The sequence below is a fragment of the Pristis pectinata genome, chromosome 15, assembly GCF_009764475.1.
Source record: "Pristis pectinata isolate sPriPec2 chromosome 15, sPriPec2.1.pri, whole genome shotgun sequence".
NCBI classification, from domain to species: domain Eukaryota; kingdom Metazoa; phylum Chordata; class Chondrichthyes; order Rhinopristiformes; family Pristidae; genus Pristis; species Pristis pectinata.
This window is the reverse complement of record NC_067419.1, coordinates 14,485,409-14,508,372: the sequence shown is the minus strand read 5'-3', so window position 1 is coordinate 14,508,372 and position 22,964 is coordinate 14,485,409. Positions and strand designations below refer to the sequence as shown.

The following is a 22,964-nucleotide window of genomic DNA, read 5'->3' as shown; positions in this document are numbered from 1 at the left end:
GTTGTGCACTCCTTCCGTTTCTAAAATCCTTGTGGTGTTCCCGTCATGAAGAATATCAGCACCTTCCCGGTTGTGAGCAGTTACAGGCTAGGGATTTCCATCAATTTGTGAGGATACCTTTATTCAAGCAATGATTCCCACTCTGCTCTCAAGATTGGAAGCTCACGTACCAAATCTCTGGAGGGTCATATTGGGTAATAACTGACCACTTGCAACATGTAGTCGGAGAACCTTTGTTACTACGGCCAATGTACACAATGGACAATTCAGCCCAACTAATCCATGCTGGCATTTATACTCCATTTGAGCCCCCTTGCGCCTTTGCTTTCATTAAATCTATCAGTGTACCCCTCTATTATCTTGTCTCTGAATTGCTTGTCCAGCCTTTCTTCCATTGAGTTCAGCCACGCCATGTACGGTGAGCTCCAAATTCACACCACTTCTTGTGTACACAAGTTTTTTTTTATAATCATGGCCTCCAATGATGATCTTCCCCACGTGGAAAGATTCCCTTTTCATTATTTTATCAAAGCCCTTCATAATTTCGCAGATGTCTAAAGTCACCCCTCGGCTTTCTTCCCTCAAGAGAGAAGCGATTCAATCTGTTCATCATTTCTTGATGTAAATAACCTCGCATTTCTGCATTGTCTCTGCAAATATTCTTTCCACTCTCGCTATATCTTATGTGTGTGTGTGTGTGTGTGTGTGTGTGTGTGTGTGTGTGTAATACCACAATCAGAACCAAAGACAGTACTCCAAGTATGGTCGAACAAAGATTCCATACAGGTTTAGCATACTTCCCAACTTAATTTTGTCCTTCCAGAAATGAACTCCGCTGCGTGGTCTGTCTTTCCTTAAAGTGACCTTTGCTAACCCCTGGCGCAACTTTTATGACAGTCGTGTTTGTACTCTGAGATCCCTTTGTTCCTCTACCCCACCTCTATTCTCACCTTCCGAGTAATAAGTAACGTCTCTATTCTTCCTACGAAAATGTACACCCTCGCATCTATGTGGTAAACTTCACTTGGTAATTATTTCCCACATTGCCCTCCAGTTGCCTGCTAGCACTGGAACTCCGTGTACACTTGCTCCCACACAGCCACAATTTGGACTCCCAGGTGCGCGATTTTTGTTTTGCCAGGAAGGAGCTGTGGACGAGAAGGAAGCTTCTCGCTCACTCCTTGATCAGTGCTGATGAAGTGCATTTAAGAAGTTAACCAAGGCGCCCATTCTTGGCCAGGAGCAGCTACCGAATGCCGCGGACACCGGCATTTCCACCTCTGCAGAACCCCTTAGCTTTCTCACTTGTCCCATTATATTTTCCCTTTTGCCTTGCCTCGTCTTTATTTCAATTATTTAACCTCCCCTTTTAGTTTCTTCCTCCCTCTCTATTTCTCCGCTTTAAAACGTGTTTATTTCATGATTTCCCCCCCCCAACGCTTTGATCCCCAGCCCAGTTCCCCTCTGCTAAGCATTTCCAATCTCCAAATGCATTCCAAAACGCATTTCCCCTCTGAGCATTTTTATTTCAGATTTCCAGCTTCGACAGTATTTTACTTGTTTCCTAGCAGTGGGGGAGAGATTCCTTCTCTCTGCTAAAGAAATGAAACCCTTTAAACTTAGGAAAGTGTTCAGGTGAAGTGCCCGAGTTTTCCTGAAACGAGACCTTCGGGCTGGGTAGGAGTTGCACCGCAGCTGATTGTGCCCTCGGGGTTCAGGGCGTTGGGGGACGAGGCTGTGGTTCATACCAGGGCACTATTGCCCTAAGAAGTCGTGGATCCGGAACCCCCAAAAAATCCACATGGGAGTCTGTTGGCTGCTTTCATAAAGCCGTTCGTTAAGACTGGATTATGAGAACGGCGAAACCTTCCTCTTCTCCCGCCTCACCCCCCACCTCCCATCCCTTATCCGGCACTCAGCCAGAGCTCAAGAGAAAAATGGGAGTCCAATGCTAGTGTGGCGCGGAGGGAGCCAGATTTATTATTGGGAAGGCGAGGAGCAGGCTGACAGGCTTTGGTCTCCCGGAATCCAGTACAAAGGCAGCTGAAATTCTCTCACACACAGTGAGGCAGATCACATTCACGCACAAGCTGACAGCTCAGGCTTTGCCCTGTTCACTCATTTGGTGGGGTGTTCTCATTCACTGGCTTCGAGTGCCTGTCACTGCAATAGGCAGGCGAGAGTTCACATTCATTGAGGTTCAGCCTCTCGCTCTCCCTCCCTCTCTCTCTCGCACACACACAGCCAGATCGAGGTGCTCTGCTCAGCCTCTCTCTCTCTCTCTCTCTCTCTCTCTCTCTCTCAGCAGTCACTCACGGAGAAGGCAGTTCTGCCTCACTCGGCTGCCTCGTCGCGGGCTCCATACACGGCTCCCCCCGCCTCACTCAAAGCAGCAATAGCGACGGAAACCAGGAGGAAGGTCTTCACGAGACGGGCTGTGTAGCCTGTCTTCACATCCAACAAGTTGTCGGCGGAGCAAGCCCGGTTGGCCATGCAGCCCGATTCTCGCTGGGTCCTTGCACTCCTGTGTATCTGTCAAGTGGGTGAGTGTAACGTTATACCGTCAGCCGACCACCTCTACCTGCCTAAAATCCATTGAAAGTCACATTTCCTGTGACAATCGCCACTCATTGGAAATATTTAATGAATCGTTTGTATCCAGGGGGTTCTGTATTAACAGTTGCCGAAGGCTTGTGTTAACAACGCAGAGGGAGAGAACTGGCTCCCGATTGAGTGCAGGTTGTTTATCCAAACCCAGAACCTTTATTTGGCCTTTTTCAGAGTTTTGATGCTGTTGGCCGGTGACAGAACCTTGGGGCTGTGGGGTGCTTGCAGATTTATGTGGATGAGGGAGCGCACCATCGTGCGGAGTCGCAGTGGTGGGTGTGGGGGGGGGGGGGGGGGAAGACCGCTGGATACGAGAGGACTTCCCGTTCTCCTAGCACTTGTTCACCTTCGCTAAAGCTTTAAGGATATTGAGAGTGGACCAGCTGCGAGAAGAGCTCAAGTGATTGGGGCTTCTAAAGAGTTCCGATTTGATTTGCCCCTGCACTTTGGGTAACGCACGCTCTTTACCGCCTCTGCCCCTGTGTCGGTGTAAACTTACCTTTCAGCATTTAATGTGCTGTGGCAAACCTTCAGTTTTACGGCACATGTAGGGCCACATTTAAATGTCATGAGAGGGACTTGCTGTCGTTTTGATCTTGCTGAAATATAAATTGAGAGCATGTGCATTTAACGGTGCGATATGCCGCACTTGCTCTCCTTGTAAACCCCACGGCCAAGAAGGTAATTTTTCGGTCTTATCCTGATACAATGCGTTTTGCAGCTCTTTTGTTCTTGACTGGTTCTGCTGTCAGCGTCTGTTGAGCACTGGTTGATTACTCTGGGGTTGTTTCTCATGCACGGAGGAGCGAGAGAGTGAGAGCATACAGATGGATAAAAAGAAATACAAAATTCCAATCGATAGGCCGGCTGCTCGGCATGTCCTACTCGCCACCGGTGCTAGTTATCTCACGGTGGATTGCACCCCATTGATTGAGACTAGTAAAACTCATTGAAAACAAGCTTCTTCTAAATGGTCAGCTATGCAATTACTAATCCCAGTGCTAAACCAAGTTTGGATGACAATGATTGGAGGAGGGGGCGATGGAGGAAGCAGAACTGACAGGTGGTGAATGAACTCTGCTGAACCATATTCTTTCACCTCTGCCGCTTGGGTTGAAATCCAGCCCAGACATTGATGAAACTGTCCTTTCTGATAAATGGTCCGATGTACGATTAGATTGGGCAGTTCCCTGTGGATTCGAGGCCAGAATGCCGATGACTCATAATCCAGCCTTGGTTATTGGATGTGCTTTTAATTGTAGGTCAGTCGGACCTACCATTCAATTTCTTGCAACCAAGTTAACCGAGCAAAATTTACTTAAGTGATAGTTGTTGATTTGCAGTTTTAAAAAGTCTCTTGAAACAATTAGATGCTGTTTAAACTCGTCCATGTCGAGAGGTGCACCGTTTGCATTTTATGAAAAATAATTGGATGCTTTCTGTGAAATTTTAAGTGTCTTTGGGCAAAATAAAATCCATACCCGTGCATCATGCACAACTTTAAATGTAATCACCGGCAATAATAGGTGTGTGAATTACCAGGGAATAGTAATCATCTCAATATATAATAGTAATGTGGTAAATTTACCTGAAATATCTGCATTTATACAGAATTACTGGTGGCTGATTCCTTAGGATTGATTTAGAAATGAAATTGAGAAAAAAGAAAGTCACATCTGACCTCTTGCCCACTAATTCACTGGTCTGTGTCCTTTCTATCCCATTACTAACTCTGTGCAATTTTATTCCTGCTCTGGTGATGAAGCTGTTATGAAACATTCTCTTAATTAAAAATAATCTTCAGTTGACACTTGTGCTAATAATTTTGAATGCTGCACTGACCTTTCTTGCCTTAGTGGTCCAGTTTTGTTTTCATAAAACCCATAGGAGTTTTAGATTTCTTGTACCACAGTTGAATCCAGGTGGATCAGAATATGTAGATGAAAATAAAGAATGTACCATGGAAAATAAACTTTTATCTAGTAATTGTTTATACATTACCATATGGATCGGAAAACAAGTTGTTTAAAGAAGATTAAACGATAATCCAAAAGCAAATCCTTGCAGGTGCTGAAAATCTGTATAATAATTGGATAGTATTATATTACACAAGACTATAAATTTTGTGATTGAATTTTTTCTCCCATATAAACTTGTGTATATTTTGCTTTCTCCAACTTTCATCAAAATCCACTACTAATTTCCATTAACAAAACCAGAAGAGTTGAGCTGATTCCAATCTGGTTAGATACTTCCAGATATCATTTCCCTCTTTGTAAAATTACATTCATTTTTTCTTTTTTTTCTCTACCTCTGTGCATTTTATGTAAATTGTAATTCTGTCTTAATGCTTTTGCTCATTAACTAACACTTATTATCCATTTGAGTGTATGGATATCATAGAAAAGTTCTAATTGGAATACTAAAGTCATTGGAAGACATCAGCAATAGACTTCAAATGTGTGTTGATGGATTTTGAGAACTGCAGTGAAATCCAGTCTGGAAACATGGCAGTGAAGATTCCCATGGTTGGGTGATTAGTTACCATGTAGTATCATAGAGACCAAAATTAAAGGAATGGATTAAACATTTCATGGAAATAAATTGAGTCCATGCACTTGGCACAGCAACATTTAGAACCAGCTCAATAAACCTATCCAGAATCCCCAGAAAGATTCATTTCAACAAGCTTATTGTTGCTAGAACAACTCCGCTGATGCCACCTTAACGAGAAAATAGGCTAAATATTTAAAGCAGAGCAATCCTTTCTTCCCTTCTCCTATGAATCTTGTGACTTATCTTTCTTTATTTGTCTTCTTTAAGCCTGACCCAGGACTTCAAATAGACAGTTGACCAGGAGAATCCATGGGATATACTCTGCAGGAGTCACTGGAGCATTTGAAATTTACATTGTGGTCCTTGCTAGAAAAAACTCCAAGCTGCAGATTTTCTGAAATCTTCTGATGACATCACTTATGTGTTGGTAGTTTGTGTCAAAAAGCCTCAGAAGATGTCAGTAATATTTGAGAGGGCGTTAATGATCTGGGTTCATTTGTTTTTAAGTTGCATTATATATCATTCTTCCATCCTCAAGATTGTGAGGGGGACTACTCAGAGTTGCAGCTGCCAGGAATGCCATGTGGGAACCGCATTTCCGTCATTGTTTTTTTTCCCCTTATCTCAGTGGCATCCCTCTGCCACCTCATGGTGTGCAATTAAGCATTTGATTTCATGGATGAAGGGGGCTTATCCAACGGTCTCTTTTTGCTTTGATGCTGAAGATGCTGGAAGTTGAGTACAAATCCAATATAACTCCTACTCCCAGGTCCAACTTCTTAGTCACAGGATAATTGTTGGCTGTATTTTAATTGAGTTCAGTGCCACAGAAGCATGTATCAGCCCTTTTTAAGTAAATTGATATTTCATAAATTACACACAGTAAAAGCTTCTTTTTAGAATGTGACTTTACACTGTCAGACATTGTAACTGTTACTTTGGCAAAGGTGGATGTCTCGCTGTGAGGGTCTTGCACTCCAGAAGAACTGCAAAGAATTAGCAGCTGGAGGAACACAAGGCAAATGGTATTTTAAAACCAGAATATCTTGAAATTTGTTTTTTTTTGGAAAACATGCATCATTGATATATAACCTATGGGCAATCACATCATGATTAAAATTATGTATCATCTCTTCTGTCAACCCTAAATACAGCTAATTTTATATTTGGGCATGACTTATGGAAAGCCAGATTGGAAGGAATTTTGAGAAATGTAAGGTAATCCATGTTGGTTCCAAAGAAGCTGTTATTTTTTTTAAAAGGGATTTAGTTGGCAAGTAATGTAGTTAAGAGATAAAATGAATATGATTAACTTGTGTTGAAACTGTAAATATGCTGCAGTAAAGTGATTGCAGAGATTAATATTATAAAGTGAAGAGTTGATGGAAATGAAAAGAGCCCCAGGACATGATACTGATACTGTATAAAACTTTAATGAGACCGGAAGTGGATTGTTGCTTCAGTTTCTGGTCATTCTAATATTGAACACATTGAAGCATAGAAAAGGTTTCAAGTAGAGTCATCGCACTGTTTTCGTGAGTTTCCTGTCTGTTTGGATAATGAGTATTATCTGTGTAGAATAACTAGGGAGGCTAAAACAGTTTTCATTAGAGGACATGATCTCAGGCTTTTTTAAATAAAGGGAATTGAAAGATGCAAGAGAGATCCTTATGGTCAGACTAGCAGAAGAGTACTAGCAACATGACTAAAAGCTGAGAATGCAAAGTTATGTTTATCTGAAGATTTGTAAATTTTATTAATGTAAATGGAATTTTTCAATGAAGAATGACTTTTTGAAGCATTGGAAAACGTGCTGGAAGAAGTTGTGTGACTGAACAGGAAAGAATTGCCCATGTAGGTCCAAAATGTGAACCCACGTGGGCTACCAATGTAGTTTTTTTTTCTCAATCCATCATTCATTTATCCTCACGTTAATGATACCAAGTGATGAAGACATTGATGTTTGTAAAGTTTCTTCACAGTCAATTAAATAAAGATTGAAGGAAATTGATTTAAGAACCGCAGCTGTCTGAATTTGCACAATAATAGCCATGGATTAGATATTTTGTTTAGGGCCAATAAACCTTAATTCACAATTGCCTTGTATGAAATTTCCAGGGGAATAATTAAAATACACCTCATCATCATCAAACCTTCTTTTGTGTGAAACAATGAAGGTGATTACCTCAAATTCTTTTAGACTTCCCCTCAACCAATACTTCCAACAATTTGTTCTTGTGTTTTATTTTCAATAATACTAAGACAAAAGAAATAGAAGCAGGGATAGTCCAACTGTAAAGCCCCTGAAGCCTGATCTACCATTCAGTAAACTTTTGGCTGATCATGTAACTTGTTCTCTTTCCTGCCGAACATGTTCACTGATCTCCTTTGTGTTCAAAATTATATTGATTTCAGCCTTGAATATACTCGCTGATTGAGCATCCATAATTCACTGAGGTAGAGAATTCCAAAGATTTGCAACCCTCCGCTTAAGGAAATTTTATTTCATCTGAGTCCCATATGGTTAACCTCATGAACCAAGACGGTGCCCATTAGTTCCGGACCCCCACCCAGAAGGAATATCTTCCCAGTATTTACCCTGTCAATCCCTTTCAGAGTCTTGTATGGCTCATTGTTCTTTTAAACTCCAATGAGTTCATGCCAGTCCTATTCAGTGTCCTCATAGGGCACCCCCTTTGCCAAATGAATCAATCTAGTGAATCTATACTACACTGGCAATTATGTCTTCCTTTAGGAAAACTCCCCGATGAGGTCTCAAGGTCCTGCATGGTAGACTGGTCTCGAAGATTAGATCACATGGGATCCATGGTGAGCTAGTCAATTGGATACAAAATTGGCTTGGTGGTAGGAGTCATGTTATAGGAAGGATGTAATTAAGCTGGAGAGGGTGCAGAAAAGATTCACAAGGATGTTCCTGAGACTAGTGGGTTTGGGTTATTAGGAGAGACTGGATAGTCTGCGACTGTTTTCCCTGGAGTGAAGGAAACTGAAGGGTGACCTTGTAGAAGTTTATAAAATCATAAGGAGCATAAATAACGTAGATGGTCACAGTCTCTTTCACGGGATATGGGAATCAAAAATTGGAGGGCATAGGTTTAAGTTGAGAGGAGGAAAGAGGGCTGTGTACATGCTCCTGTCGACATCAATGGTGCTGAGGTCAAGAGGGTTGAGAGCTTCAAGTTTTTGGAGTGAACATCACCAATCGCCTGTATTGTCCAACCACGTAGATGCCACGGCCAAGGAAGCTCACTAGCGCCTCTACTTCCCCAGGAGGCTAAAGAAATTTGGCATGTCCCCTTTGACACTCACCAGCTTTTATTGATACATCCTATCTGGATGCTTGGTATGGCAACTGCTCTGCCCGGGGCCACAAGAAACTGCAGAGGGTTGTGGATATAGACCAGCACATCATGGAAACCAACCTCCCCTCCATGGACTCTGTCTATACCTCTTGCTGCCTTGGTGAAGCAGCCAGCATAATCAAAGACACCACCCACCTGGGTCATTCTCTCTTCTCCCCTCTCCCATCAGGCAGAAGATACAGGACCTCAAGGGCATGTACCACTAGGCTCAAGGACAGCTATTCCACTGTGACAAGACTATTGAAAGGTTCCTTTATACAATGAGATGGACTCTTGACCTCACAGTCTACGTTGTTATGGTCTTCCTACCTACACTGCACTTCTTCTGTAGCTGTGACACTTTACTCTGTATTCTGTTATTGTTTTTACCCTGTACTACCTCAATGCCCTGTGTAATGAATTGACCTGTATGATTGGTATGCAAGACAGGTTTTTCACTGTACCTCGATGCTAACAACAATAATAAACCAGTACCAAGGGACCTGAGGGGCAGTGGTGGGTATATTGAACAAGCTGCCAGAGGAAGTGGTGGAGGCAGGTCCCATTACAACATTTAAAAGACATTTGGACAGGTTCACGGGTAAGGAAGGTTTAGCGATGCATTTGTGAGAATACTGGTAAAAGGGACTAGCTCAGGTAGGCACCTTGGTCAGCATGGACAAGTTGAGCTGAAGGGCCTGTCTGTGCTGTACAACTCGGATTCTAGGATTCAACAAAACCTATGTGAAGCTGTTGCATTATCTAGAAAGGCTGACTGCTCAGTTATGTAAATGGCAGCCATGTCTTCCTTTTTTTATGGCAAAGATACTTCCTTGGATTGTTCATGTGCTGACCAACATCAACCACCGCTCTTCTTCACATGATGCTGGATTAGTTGATCTCCTAGGGTTGTATACTTAAACTTGGAGTAGAGAGGATAAGACTTAGCAGCATTGCTACCAGGTCATAGTCCAAGTCCTTCGAAGGAAGTGTGCATATTTGAGCATGGGGTAAGTACAGGATTACGTTGCGCAGAAGAGGTTTACCAGGATGTTGCCTGGATTAGAGGATATGAGCTATAAGGAAAAGTTGGACAAACTTGGGTTGTTCTACCTAGAGCATCGGAGGCTGAGGGGAGACCTGATAGAGGTTTATAAAATTATGAGAGGCGTAGATAGGGTAGACAGTCAGAATCTTTTCTCCAGGGTAGAAATGTCAAACACAGAGGACATGCTTTTAAGGTTAGAGGGGGAAGTTTTTATGCAGTGTGTGGTAAGTGCCTAGAATGGGTTACCGGGGGTAGTAGTGGAAGCAGGCAGTTTGGTGGAGTTTAAGAGGTTTTTTGATAGACACATGACTATGAAGGGAACGGAGGGATATGGATGATACACAGGAATAGGACATTTAGTATAAATTGGCATCAAGATTGGCACAACATCATGGGCCGAATGGCCTGTCCCGTGCTATACTGTTATATGTTAAATTCTGCTGGAATATTCAATGTGGTTGAACAGTTTGCTGACTCTTTTTCCAAGGCTCACACATTAATAATGGCTTCTTTAGAAGGCAGTTGATGTTAGCCAATAAGTTAACACTTGTTGGAGATCCTGTTTTTCATGTGGGGAAGTTAAACGAGGGACCATCTGTCCTCTGGATTCCTTTGGGTTGTGCTGGTCAACAATGTCCCTCAACCAACAGCCCAAAATAAGTTTGGCCATTCACCTCCCTTTATAAGATCTGGTTGTTTGCAAATTTCCTGACCTGTTCCCAACATTGCATCTGTGCTTTGAAACATTCTCCTGTTGAGTTGGGTGCAATACAACTCTAAGCACGTTATCTTTTACTTCTGAGCTTTCTTATGCGATATAATCACAAAGGTTACGAGCAACAGCCATAAAGCCACACATTTTCAAGAGGGGGTTATTGGCTCTTTTTATCTTTCTCTTTACAGAAGTGAAGGAACAGAACTTCTACCAATGTAGTATTTAGTTAGTGAAACAAAAGCACTTAATGGATTAACAGTATTTCTAGTCACATACTGGGTAATTTACCCTCATGCAAGCATCTGCAGTAGGTTAGATCATTGGCCCAGGCAATGTAATGTTTGAGATTTTAAATCCGTCCATATATTGAATCTATTTATTAATTGTAAAGAAGGAGTCAATTATATGCCCAATGAACTGAACATGAAACTGGAAAAAAGACCTGTAATTTCATATAAATTGGATCAGGGTTATGAAGTAAACCAATTCAGTAGTTTTATAACAGAAATTGTGTTGGATGAGTTAAAAATGCAACCAACAGAAAGAAGTATTTTTTTGTTTGGTACATGCACAGGCCTGTCTCTTGTGTGCAAATGATAAAATGCAGTGTTAATCATCATTTTTTTGAAACATGCCTGCAGAAGTGCTCATCAGTAAAGAGACTTCAAGTTGTCCAAAAACACCATGGAACAAATTCTGCACATCTTTCTCTGCTCACAACCACCACCAAGATAATTTTCATGAGATATCATTGCTTATTGGTTTTCTCTTTTCACATCATACACTCCTTTCTTTTTAGAAGAAAGTTTATGTACTAATCACTGTCCACTGCACTGTGGGAGGGAACAGATTTAAATTTTCAAATGTTTTAATTTATGTCTATGGTTAATATAAAACATTTTACTTAATGAAATTGGTATAAATTTCTCTTAAAAATGGAGTAATTTGATATGAATGTTTACTAAACAAAGTATTAGTGGCACAAAGTACTTGTGTTTAAGTGCAGTGATCTGTAAATTAGAAAGGCTTTTAATATATCTGAAGTGATTAATAGTATTCTTTTAACCACACATTAAAACTATACCTTATGAGAAGATTTAAAGTTTAAGTGGCAGCAATACAACTGCTACATGTAGGTTGCCCATTGGTAAAGTCAGATCTGGTTGGCTGCTCTGATTACTTGGTCTTTTTGGTGGTGATAATGTGGTAGTGTGCTGAGCCAGTCTGGGAGACTTCTTTCCCCCTTTTTTCTGCATTGTTCTCTTTGTATTGATGGTCTTCTGACTTGTGAATTCTTGTTCATTGACCTGTTTGATATAGAAATAATGTCATTGTGAAAATTTAAGAGCTTTTTTTTGAGAAGAATAATGGTCTGTAAGGGACTTGCTTGTTTTCAGTGGGGGTTTGGTGCAAGATTGAAACACGGAAACAATTTATTTTCAACTTCTGGCAAACTTTTTCAACGTGCTGCATCTACAAAGTACCAACTGCAATTGTTGTCATATCAGCTGCATCAGATGGAGAGGCTGAGGCTTAGTATTTTTTTTCCTTAAAGGTTGAAGCAGGACACTTTCTTCAGCCACGAGATTCAGCTTTGTTATGGGACGCTAACAGACAAGATGATTCCCAGGAATCCTCACAGGGGCACCGGAATGCCGATGGGGCTTTTGTATGAGCTTATCTGACTGTGACAATGAATTTGCTGCTGTTTTGTCCAAGTACACCTTCCACTGAGTGAAAGAATGTCTCCACATAAAAACTCCAATTAGAAAGTGTAGTGACCTCCATGGCATGGGAGGGGTTTGTTTTTCAGTGCAGAGAACACATGGTGTTTCAACATGGTTAAGTACTGAAATAAAAACAGAAAATGCTGGAAAAGCTCAGTGGGACAGGCAGGAAATGGTCAACGTTTTAGGCCTGCCACCCTCATCAGAAGTGGGAAAGAGAGGGATTTTGCATCTCCACCTTTTCCAAGTTTTAACGAAGGGTTATGCCCCCAAAGCTTTGATCCTTTCAGCAGATGCCACCTATCCTGCCAAGTTTTTCTTGCTATTTTTGTTTTTTATTTCAGATTTCCAGCATCTGCACTCTTTGTCTTTTATTTACTGGTTCAATGTTGAGCCTGGTTAATGTTAAAAAATAAGGAATAAGAAATAAAAGCAGGAAATAGGCTATTTGGCTCCTCATGTCTGCTCTGCCATTCAGTAAGATCTGTGTTCTTGTGAATGGTCCACTCCAGCTAATATTCTATTGTTCGGTGAACCAGATTGTGAGTTTTGTCTGTGGCTCCTGCTACAGTAATATATTGTACTGCATGAGGTCCAAAATGTAATGCGCAATAGATTTGGCCCTACCCTTGTAAAGGAGTGCAAAATCTTTGCCACCATTAAGTCCACCCTGGTTGAGCTAGCAGAGGGGTTGGGTTAGTCAGGATGAAGCCTGGTTGAATGAGCTCAGGAGGGTAGTGGGAAAGGAAGGCCTGTGGGGTGGGAGTGGAGACTTCATGAGGGGGGTGAGTCATGGACTGGGAGAAGGGTGCCAGATCCAGTTATTTTCAAATCCACAGGTTCTTTCAGGAGTCCAGGAATGAGTTGAAAACAACTTGGTGCTTCACAAAGTTTTATTGGAAAGTTTAAAACAAAGAAACAGTCACAGAGCACATGGCACTAGCTTTGATGAGCCAAGACAAAGGGAACAAAAGAAAGCTCGGGCCGGGGGGAGGAAGAGCAAGAGAGTAATTAACAGAAAGTGACACTTTTTAATACACCTCAAGTGGCTGCACAAGGAATGGCCGCTTGCTAGCTTATTGGTTCGTCCGTTAGGTGAGTATGTGGTTTTTTCATTGGTCGGTTTGGCCCCAAGTATCGAATAGGTTTCCTGATTGGACTCTTGTTAGCCAAGGAGCATCTCTTATCTCAGGTATAAAAAGTGTTGCTTTTTGTTAATCACTCTCTTGCTCTTCCTCCCCCCGGCCCGAGCTTCCTTTTGTTCCCTTTGTCTTGGCTATACATGTTAAAAAGACTAATTAAAAGAGTCGAATCCAACAGGGGGTTGGAAGAAAGTTGTGTTCTGGTAACTGGTGAGCCGGGAGAGGTGTCGGCCAGTGAGTTGGGGCCTGAGATGGGTAGGTGGGCATTGTAGGCAGCTGTGTGTCTGGCCTGGGGACCAGTAGGTGGACGGGTGGGGGGTGGTGCAGGTCCTGAGGTGGGGATTGGTACTAAGGTAGGGAGGAGAGGGTTTGGGACCTGAAGGGGAGCAGTTAAATGGAAGTGGTCCTACCCATTAGGATCCCTGTGCTGGACTGAGACCTGATGTGGGAGACCCCTTCAAACTTAACTGCTGCACTACAAGGAGTTGGACTCGGGAGTTCCCTATGTTTGCAAGCACCTTAATTAGTTTTTTTCTGGCAACTCACTAAAATGGCATTGCATGAGGAGTCTCATAATTACGTGGGCATTTGATGTGCAAATCAGTACTGCACACTGACCTGGAAAGCATTCACAATACCCCTGCAGAAAACAATCAATTTTGATAAACTGAGGAAAAACAGACCCACGTGATCAGATTTCTAGGCCAGGTGTCAGTCTCAACTGCTACAGTACAAAAGCAGGTGTTGTGTGTCTGTGGAGGTTCTGTGTGAGTGGCAAGCATGATTGCAGGCCACAGAATGAATGAGTTTCGAATGAATGAGTTTCACCCAAATGAGGTTGAATTTTGATATCACTGCATTCAGAGGGTTGGAGTAACCTGGCAAACTGCTTGTTCCATGGGACAAGGTCCTGAATGTATTTAGTGATCAGGTTTTAGATTAAATTCCTTTGCGCAGCGCAACCATCATGTGAAAGTGTTCTCAGCAGTATATGTCAATTGCCTTTATACACTCTTTAATTATAGGATGTTGTTTGTCAGGTTTATTTGAAATTAATAAAATAGAGCCACAAACATAGGAAGTTAAACACTTAATTCATAGTTAGTGCACAATTGTATAAAGACCATTTCAAGGCATCTTTTTGCACGCTACAAAAACTGGGCAACAACTGAAATTGGTTGTGAGCTGGCACAATGATCCAAGCACTGATTTTTAAAAAAAATATTAGATGTATTAAATAATAAATATAATTCCTGTTTACTTTTGTACTATGAAAGATCTTCCCTGTAGCAGAATTGATTATGTATAATTTATGAATCAGTGAAAGCTTAAAGAAATTTTAAAAATGAATATTCATAACAGTACTCACACCTGTATCCATTTACCCTTAAACAGCATTGAATTCCCCAAAATTCAGTAGCAAAATAACTTGTTCCCTTTTGCTCAGAATGACCTTAGTTGTTCACTCTTGGGCCACTTCTCACAGAGCATGTATACGTCTTTGATTTGTGTCTATGACCAGAACATCCAGAAAAGTGTAAAGATTTTGATATGTGGTTGGGCAAATAACTTGAAATTGAACAAATTCACAAGATTTCAGTGCACAGTAAAAGCTTGGTTATCCGGCACTTCAATCCCCTGCTGGATCCGGTATTTAGCACTTCCTGGGGTGTGTCCGGGTTGGTTGAGGGTCAGCACCAAAGGAGCACCTGTACTGACAATGGGGCAGTGTTGAGCCAACATCAGGTAGCACTGAGGAAGCGCCTGGGTCAGCAATGGAATAGCACTAAGGGAGCACTTGGACTAACATTGGGTCAATGGTTATTCTTAGTTAACTGATATCTGTCGAGCGCACGGTGTGCTGGGTATTCTAGCTTTTACTATGCAAATATCGCAGCAGCACTAATACAAAATGATTGAATGTGATACAAGCATATGTCCCTGAAAAGCTCCCAACTGTAGGAGGACATGTAAAGGCTTACTTTACATTTATTCAAAATACCCCAAGTGTGCAAGACAATTTACTTATGACTCCACTGCTCTGCTACCTGACAGGAAAGAATGCTTTCTGGAAATAAAGTGTTGAGTGAATTGCAAATGCTTCAAGAAAAATCCCTGAAAGCCACTTTAGTGAAGGTAAAAACAATTTAAGTGTAATACTTCAGCTCCTTGCCTGGCACACAGTATATAACTCACTAAACTCACTCAGTGGGTAAGCTTCATTATGAAGAGAGAAAAGCCCAATGGATGGCAAGGATATGTCTGAGCCAAAAAGACATGAATCACATTATCAAAAAGAACCATTACCCAATTCCAACTCTGGAATAAGTGAATAACTCTGAAACAGTGTTTGCAGAGGCCAATGTTGTCAACAGATGATGCAGAAACAGGTCGTAGAATGTGAACCTTGATGTGGAATCTTCATTGTTGCCAACATTTAACATGCTGTTCGGAAGATGCATGTTCCAACATTACCTTTTGTCCTCTAGAGTAAGCCAGGATGTATTTAAGCAAAAGATTGATGAGATAATACCAGATATGAGGGAGCAATGGGCATAGCAGATGACATCCAGGTGTGTGGAGCAGATGACAAGCCTGTGACTGTCAACCCCATGAGGAAAAGAACCAGACAGGCTGGGCCCAAGCTAAGTGCTAACAAATAAAGAACAAAGACAACCTGTTCTTCAGAATGGTAAACACACCAGACAGTAAGACAAGGCCAGCAAATGTTACAGCTATCACTAAGATGGAAGCACCAAAAGATAAGGAAGAACTAAGAAGCTTTCTAAAGCTAATCCAATACATGAGTCCATCCATGTCAGAACTGTTACGAACCAGCAACAAAAGAAACACAGAGTCATAATTCAGTGTTAAAAACTATTTTATTAATCACTACTTATAATAATACGAAAAATAAAAGTAAAAATGTTAGTATGTTAGAAATTCAAAAATGTTAAACCTTGAACATTAACCCCAAAAACTAAACTCTTCGTGTGTGTGTGTGTGCGTGTGGCAAAGTCCCAAACTCCAAGTCCAGGAATGGTTCTTAAAGTTCAGTTCAGCCAGCCGTAAGGTGAAACATGAGCAAAGGCTTCTTCAACAACCACCGTTGACCGAAGATAAGACGTAGATGTTGAGAACGTAGATAGAGTAATTACGAAATCCAAATGTTCCACGATGGAACCCAAACGACACCTCAGTGTTTACTCGGTAGTGACTTCCTCACCCCGAAAAGCATCCGAATCGTGGTCGTCCACACAAATACCTGTTTCCTTCTACAGGTCAGCAACAAAGTGAACTCCACCGGATTACTTCCAATTTCCATATGTGGATTGCAGTAACAGACACAGTTATTGTTTCTCATCCATCGATAGAGAAACTAGCAGGCTGGTGTCTCTCTCCCTTCTCTCTCTCTCGACTTCTTCAACAACGTCATTACGTCCTTTGTCTTCTATTGACGTAAGCACACCACACGCGCTCGCTCGCTCTCTCTCTCTCGCTCGCTCGCGCGCGCTCTCTCTCTCTCTCTCTCTCTCTCTCTCTCTCTCTCTCTCTCTCTCTCTCTCTCTCTCTCTCTCTCTCTTTCTCTCTTTCTCTCTTTCTCTCTCTCTTTCTTTCTCTCTTTCTTTCTCTCTTTCTCTCTCTCTTTCTTTCTCTCTCTTTCTTTCTCTCTCTCTTTCTTTCTCTCTCTCTTTCTTTCTCTCTTTCTTTCTTTCTCTCTTTCTTTCTTTCTCTCTTTCTTTCTTTCTCTCTTTCTTTCTCTCTTTCTTTCAAAGGGATATTCACTGAGTCCGTAACAGAACATACAGAAAACCTAAGAGAACTAATGAAGTAAGGTGCCAAATACCAGTGACCACAATCCCATGAAATAAGTTTTAACAGACTTAAGGAGGTGGTGTGCACCAAGACAAACTTGTCACACCACAACAGAGAAAAAAGACCATCTTCACAAGTAGATGACAAAATGACAGCATTTGCGTCTAAAGCACTTACACTGGCAAACACAAGTGAGCTTGATATAGGAGAAATTTTAACAGTTGGATTTGCATGTGAAAAGTTCTACATCTAACTTTCCAGAAGGAAACTTGCAGTGGAAAACAATCATCGACCCTTGGAGCAAATCAACAACAAATGTCTAAATGGAGCGCTAGCAACACTGCAAAGGTTACTTTCAATGCTACAGATTTCACTCTGAAATACAAACCAGGAATAGAAATGCCAATCACCACAGGCAAAGCATGAGACAAGAGATCCAGCTGTGAAGATACACCAGCTAATAAAGGTGACGCTCACGAACATGAGTGAGGTCAGAGGACAGATGGGCAAAGATGCAGAGTTGTAGGTAATTTCTTCACAAGTGATTTGGGGTGGCTCAAAAAGATGAAGAAAATATAATCAGCACTAGGATGTTGGTAAATCAGAGATGATATTTTGCATATTATTATGTGGGGAATATACACATTGTATCTCCTGGAGCACATACCCTGTAGTCTGAAAATAAACTCAAGTTAAGACACAAATTTGAATCTTAAAGAGTAATTAAGAAACTGAGCTTTGGGAACGAGACATAACAATGTGTATGAACAACAAAGGTAATTTGGACCACAATGGTCTAATTTGCTTACATTTACAATAGCTTTAAATGAGTTCTTGCTTTGTGTATTTCGACAATCATTCTTGGTACATAATACATCATTAAAATTCATGAGTTTAATTTTTAATTTGGTCAGATTGATTTCAAGAGAGCAGCACCTATGTACCTCATCTTGCTCTCCTTGGAGCAGGGAAGGGGAAGAGGAGATTTGATAGGTGTGTTCAAATTCATGACTATTGTTCTCAGATAAGTAAATGAAAATTATTTCTATTAGCTAAAATGTTGGTCAGTAGGGAAAACAGAATTAAAGAAATTGACCAAAAAAGTGGAGGCAATATTCTAATGTTTAACACATGGGGAGCTGTGATTGGGATTGTACTGCCTGAAAGGGTGGTGGAAGCAGTTTCAATAAGAAGATTTGGATGAATATGTGAAGGACATGAAGTTACAGGGGTACAGAGAAAGGACAGGAGAGTGGTAGCCTTCCTAAAGAATGAGCCCCATCTGTGTGGTATCATATATCATGATTATTACGTTTACAGAAGTTCAATTTCTACAATACAACATTCTTTTAAAATATGAAATGCTTTTTAAAAAATGAATATACTTTTCATCAGAAACATGAGGAAACATGAGCATTTAATGTTTTTATAATACCATATGTGAAATGGATCATTGTAACTTGCAGAATTGAAACCTAGCATGTATAAATAATTGATACAGCAGATTTTTATCTTCAGCCTACAGAACCTACTTGTACCCACCTATTTGAAAAGCAATGTAAAGCATCCTCATTTAGTCAAGGTGCTGGTGCTCTGAGTCAATCATTTAGGTGTTTCTTGCACCCTATCAGGATTATGCACATAATCATGGCTGCCTCTCGGTTTAGTGTTTAACATTGCTCTGTTGTTGGAGATGCTTTCCTTTGAGTGAGAGGTTAAATACTGAGACCTTTTTTGTCTGCTTTAATAATTAAAATAAAAATTAATTATCCTGATTTTTTTTAAATCCTGAAATAGGGAGTCTCCAGTCCCTTGCCAGGATTTCTACCTTTACCAAAAAGCAGCTTTAAGCAATTTTCTGTAAGTGCTATTCTGTGATCTTGTTGTGTGTTCCTCCACTCCCACGCTCTCCTAAATACAGTTAACACACTTTAAACTGACTTGCTGTATTCAAAGCACTTTGAAATATTTCTGAAAACATAATCCAGAAATTCAATTGTGCTATTCTTTCAATGGATGCCAGTTGAAATTTGACTTTTGTGTTTTGTAATAAGATGTAACAACAAACATTTTTTGTGTGGTTGATGTCACGCTGGAAATATGACCAGGTACTTCTGGGCTGTTTTCAGTTTTGCACCCGAAGGCAATTTCCCCACACAACACTGCTTTTGGAGTATTATAGGCTAATTTGGACCATGTCGTCTAAATCATGGTCTTCTCCTGAGACAATCTGGACTTCCCAGCACAGAGTTGACCAATTAATAATTAGCTTTCATCCTGCACCCCCAACTTACCATGACACTGACACTTTCTTTCACCCAACTGACACTCTCTTTCACCCAACAAGTCCTGAATTTTCTTCTTTGGTCCATCCCGAACCCAGTGTCCAAGCACAGAGTGAAACGCTGGATATTTTCTATGTCAAAGAGATGCACATCCATGGGCAGAACTTGAAGTCTGCAGCTTGGGAGGACATTGGCCAAAATGGTCACTATTGCCACTTCTATCCCCATCAAGTACCACCATTAGTGTGCACTAAATTTTCAGGGCAGTGAGGTGTACTAAAAATTCGTGTTTCCTTCTTTAAGTTAGTTTCGCCATACTTGGAGTTTTTTTTTTATTCACACACCAATGTAACATGGAAGATGTCAGCAGATGTCTGGTATGATGACACATGAGTTTGTAATAGTGAAAACTATTTCCTGCCCTCGTTAACTAGTGGGAGAATGTAATGACAGAGCAACTCATTACTATGGCATGCCATCTACTATATTAATTAGTCTGGTTCATATTTTTGGTAGCTACGATCTTTATAATTAATCATAATGCTAAGATGAAAAATAATGAGACAAAGTTGTTCGCATTTACCCCTTTAGGAAGTAATTTTAAGGTTTAATTAACCATTGTCCTAAAAAATCATTTAATATTTAATTAGAAAGTTTCAATTGTTCATATGGTTGCTTCATAACCTTGGCACTGGGTCATGACATTTTTAAGTAACGAACTTTAACAGGATGGAGAGTATAATTTAAATGAAACTATTTTGAGGGTTTGGATAGTGATAAATCTTTAAAGGATCACTAGGCAAATCAGAGATAAGCAAAGGATACTTGCTTTTGGAAAAAGAGGATCTGAATACAAAAATAAGTTGAACTTTAAATCATTGAGTTGGACCTCAGCTGGAGGATTCTGGGTTCTGCACTAAGACAGGATTCAGAACATTTTTTTGTAACTAACAATAAGGTGGACCAACCCATAGATGCATATCCCACTCTCCTGAGCAAAGATTCTCTAACCCAACTACTGAGAAACGTGTTCATCCAGAACAGGTGGTCTGTTATCTGCAGATCCACCAAACTGACAGATGTCATCACTGATTATGAGGGATTACTGCTGACTATTAAGAACATTAAGATAAAGGAGAAGGAGTAGTCATCTGGTCCTTTGAGACTGTTCTGCCATTGCTGCAGATCATAGCTGATCTTCTACCCCGGTGTCACTTTCTATCACTATCACCCTATCCCTCAATTCCCTTAATATTCAAAAATATATCAATCTCTGTTTTGAATGAACTTGATGACCAAGTCTCCACAGCCTCCTGGGGTGGAGAATTCTGAAGATTCGCCACCTTCTGATTGGAAAAATTTCTCCTTGCCTCATTCCTAAATGGCCTACCCCTTCTTCATAAACTGTGCTACCCTAGATCTAACTCTTCACCCAGGGGAAACGTCTTCCCTGAATCTAGCCTGTTAGCCCTTCAAGTATTTTTTTTAAAAGTTTTGAAGAGATCTTTCCTTCTTCTAAACTTTGATGAATATAGTCTCAGTCTTTCCTTGTATGGCAAGCCCATCATCCCTGGAACCAACATTGCAAGTCTTTGCTGGACTTCCGATCTGGCAAATACATCCTTTTCCATTTAAGCACTCAAACTCTACACAATACTCAAGGTGCGGTCTCCCCAAGGCCCTATATAACTACATTTGGACTTCCTCATTCCTGAAATCATGCCCTCTTGTAATAAAGGGGAACTTAGCATTCACTGGCTTTATCTTGGCCTTCGATGTCTTGTGTACAAGCACTCCCAGCTCCATATGAATACCAGTCCCTCACCATTCAATAAATACATGGCTTTTCTGGGTCCTTGTCTTCTGTAGTTGAGGTTTACAAAATTTTACTCACTGAGATTGTCAAGTAAACACATCCTTGCCTTGTGGCAATCCGTCTTCTGCTGAATAGCAAGTAACAGTACAAACAATGCCACGAGATATTTCTGTGTGACTGTGACTCCTAACGTACTTAAGCCTCCCAATTTTAAGGTAGCACTTCCCAAAGCTGCCGACCACACTATTTCCACTTTAAAAGAAGAGAAGGGAACAAAGTTGTATTAACAGGTGAATATAGTCTCTGTCTAATCGGTCTCTCCTTGTGTGGAAGATTACAATGGAAGATTATCCACACTGATAAATCAACACAGATTTTAATTTGTATTATCAAATTGAGAATATGGTACATTGCAATTAGTTACATACATACTTTAACTACAATAACATTTGAACACTGTATGAGTTGGCATTTGCATTCTCCAACAGTGTGTGATAACAACACATTCACAACTGTACTTTAGATTTACAGCAAACACTATTCAATTTGTACGCATTTCTATTCAGCTTATTTGCAAACATGAACTTTTAAAGCGCTAACCTTCAAACTTGTGCATGTGACAGATGAACATGGCCACATGTCCTCATGAATATTTAGATCACCTTTGAAAAATCAAATACTTCCTCAGCCTGTGGGATCTTCCTCTACAGGCAAATCTTAACATTTTGCTCACTTAGTGCGGCAGAGACAAGCATAAGCCTATGTTCTGGCTCCCACCTGCCTCTGCAACTGCTGTACCTTGGACCTTTGCTGTGCACTTGTCTTCTTCCTCTCCCTGCTTTCTGCTCTATTGCTGCTTTGTCCTCACTTCAGCTGGGACATTCCTTGTCTTGTTTTACTCTGGCTACATTATGCTGAGCAGGGACCATTAATGTGAACCCTCAAAGGAATCCATCTCTGGCTGGGACTTCAGGGTTGTTTCCATGATACTGCACACTTTTCCCAGAATTCTCCCAGCTTTTACTTCATTCAGGACTTCCAGAAGCACCAGGAGCCTTGTGGATGAAAGGCACTTCAGGGTGCGTACCTGCTTTGAGTCAGCTGCCCTTTTTACCACATCATTGCCACTGGTCACCACTGGGTTGCCACCATACCTGAGAGAACTTCAGTGTTCTACAAGATTGATGAGTTTCTGTTCTCTCATTGTACTTCACAGGTATGCCATAGATTCCTCTGAGGAGCTAACTGCAGGAAGAGCGAGGCCATACTCTTCAGAAACTGTCCTGAGCGATCCAATATCCCCTTCACCGTCAGATCTGACTACCTGAAGGTGCTGGGGATCTGGTTTGGAGGAACTGAGATGTGTAACAAGAATTGGCTAGAGCAGATTGGGAAGGCCAAACAAAAATTGGGTTTGTGGAAAAGGCGTTCTCTGTCAATAACTGGGAAGAACTTGGTCATCAGGTATGATATGCTCTCAGGGCTGCTGTACTTGGCACAAGTGTGGCCTTGCTCCTCAGCCTCAGCAATCACCTGGGATGTGTTCCAGTTTTTCTGAGAGTCCGAGATGGAGTGAGAGCAATGGGTCAGGATGCACAAGTCCCCTGAGAATGGGGGCAAAAGTGTACCCAACGTTGCCCTCATCCTGATGACCATCTTTGTGTATGACAGTATCAGTCGTTGTGTGGACCCAAAGTACATGGGCACCAAGTGTCACTACGTGCTGAGGTTCTACCTGTCCCTGGTGCTGCGGAAGAGAGGCCTGGCCCCTTTACTGCGCAATGCCTGAATCAGCTGGATGTTGCCGCACTACCTGCCCTTTGTGGAAGAGTTCTTCCAAGTAAACACCTTTGACCACAAGTCCATCAGACAGTGGTCAGCACGGAATGT

At 41.3% G+C, this 22,964-nt stretch overlaps 1 protein-coding gene across 4 annotated transcripts in view; it reads left to right on the top strand.

Annotated features, from left to right (window-relative positions):
• The first annotated feature begins 1,765 nt into the window (after positions 1-1,765).
• Positions 1,766-22,964, top strand: part of ptprz1a (protein tyrosine phosphatase receptor type Z1a) — a 206,266-nt gene continuing 185,067 nt past the window's right edge. For 2 of the 4 annotated variants that reach the window (XM_052030166.1, XM_052030164.1), the window contains exon 1: positions 1,766-2,543. In XM_052030166.1, coding sequence (XP_051886126.1) covers positions 2,492-2,543 — 52 coding nt within the window. In that variant the 5' untranslated portion in view covers positions 1,766-2,491. The remainder of the gene's footprint in view (positions 2,544-22,964) is intronic. The other 2 variants (XM_052030165.1, XM_052030167.1) reach the window with 2 other exon arrangements.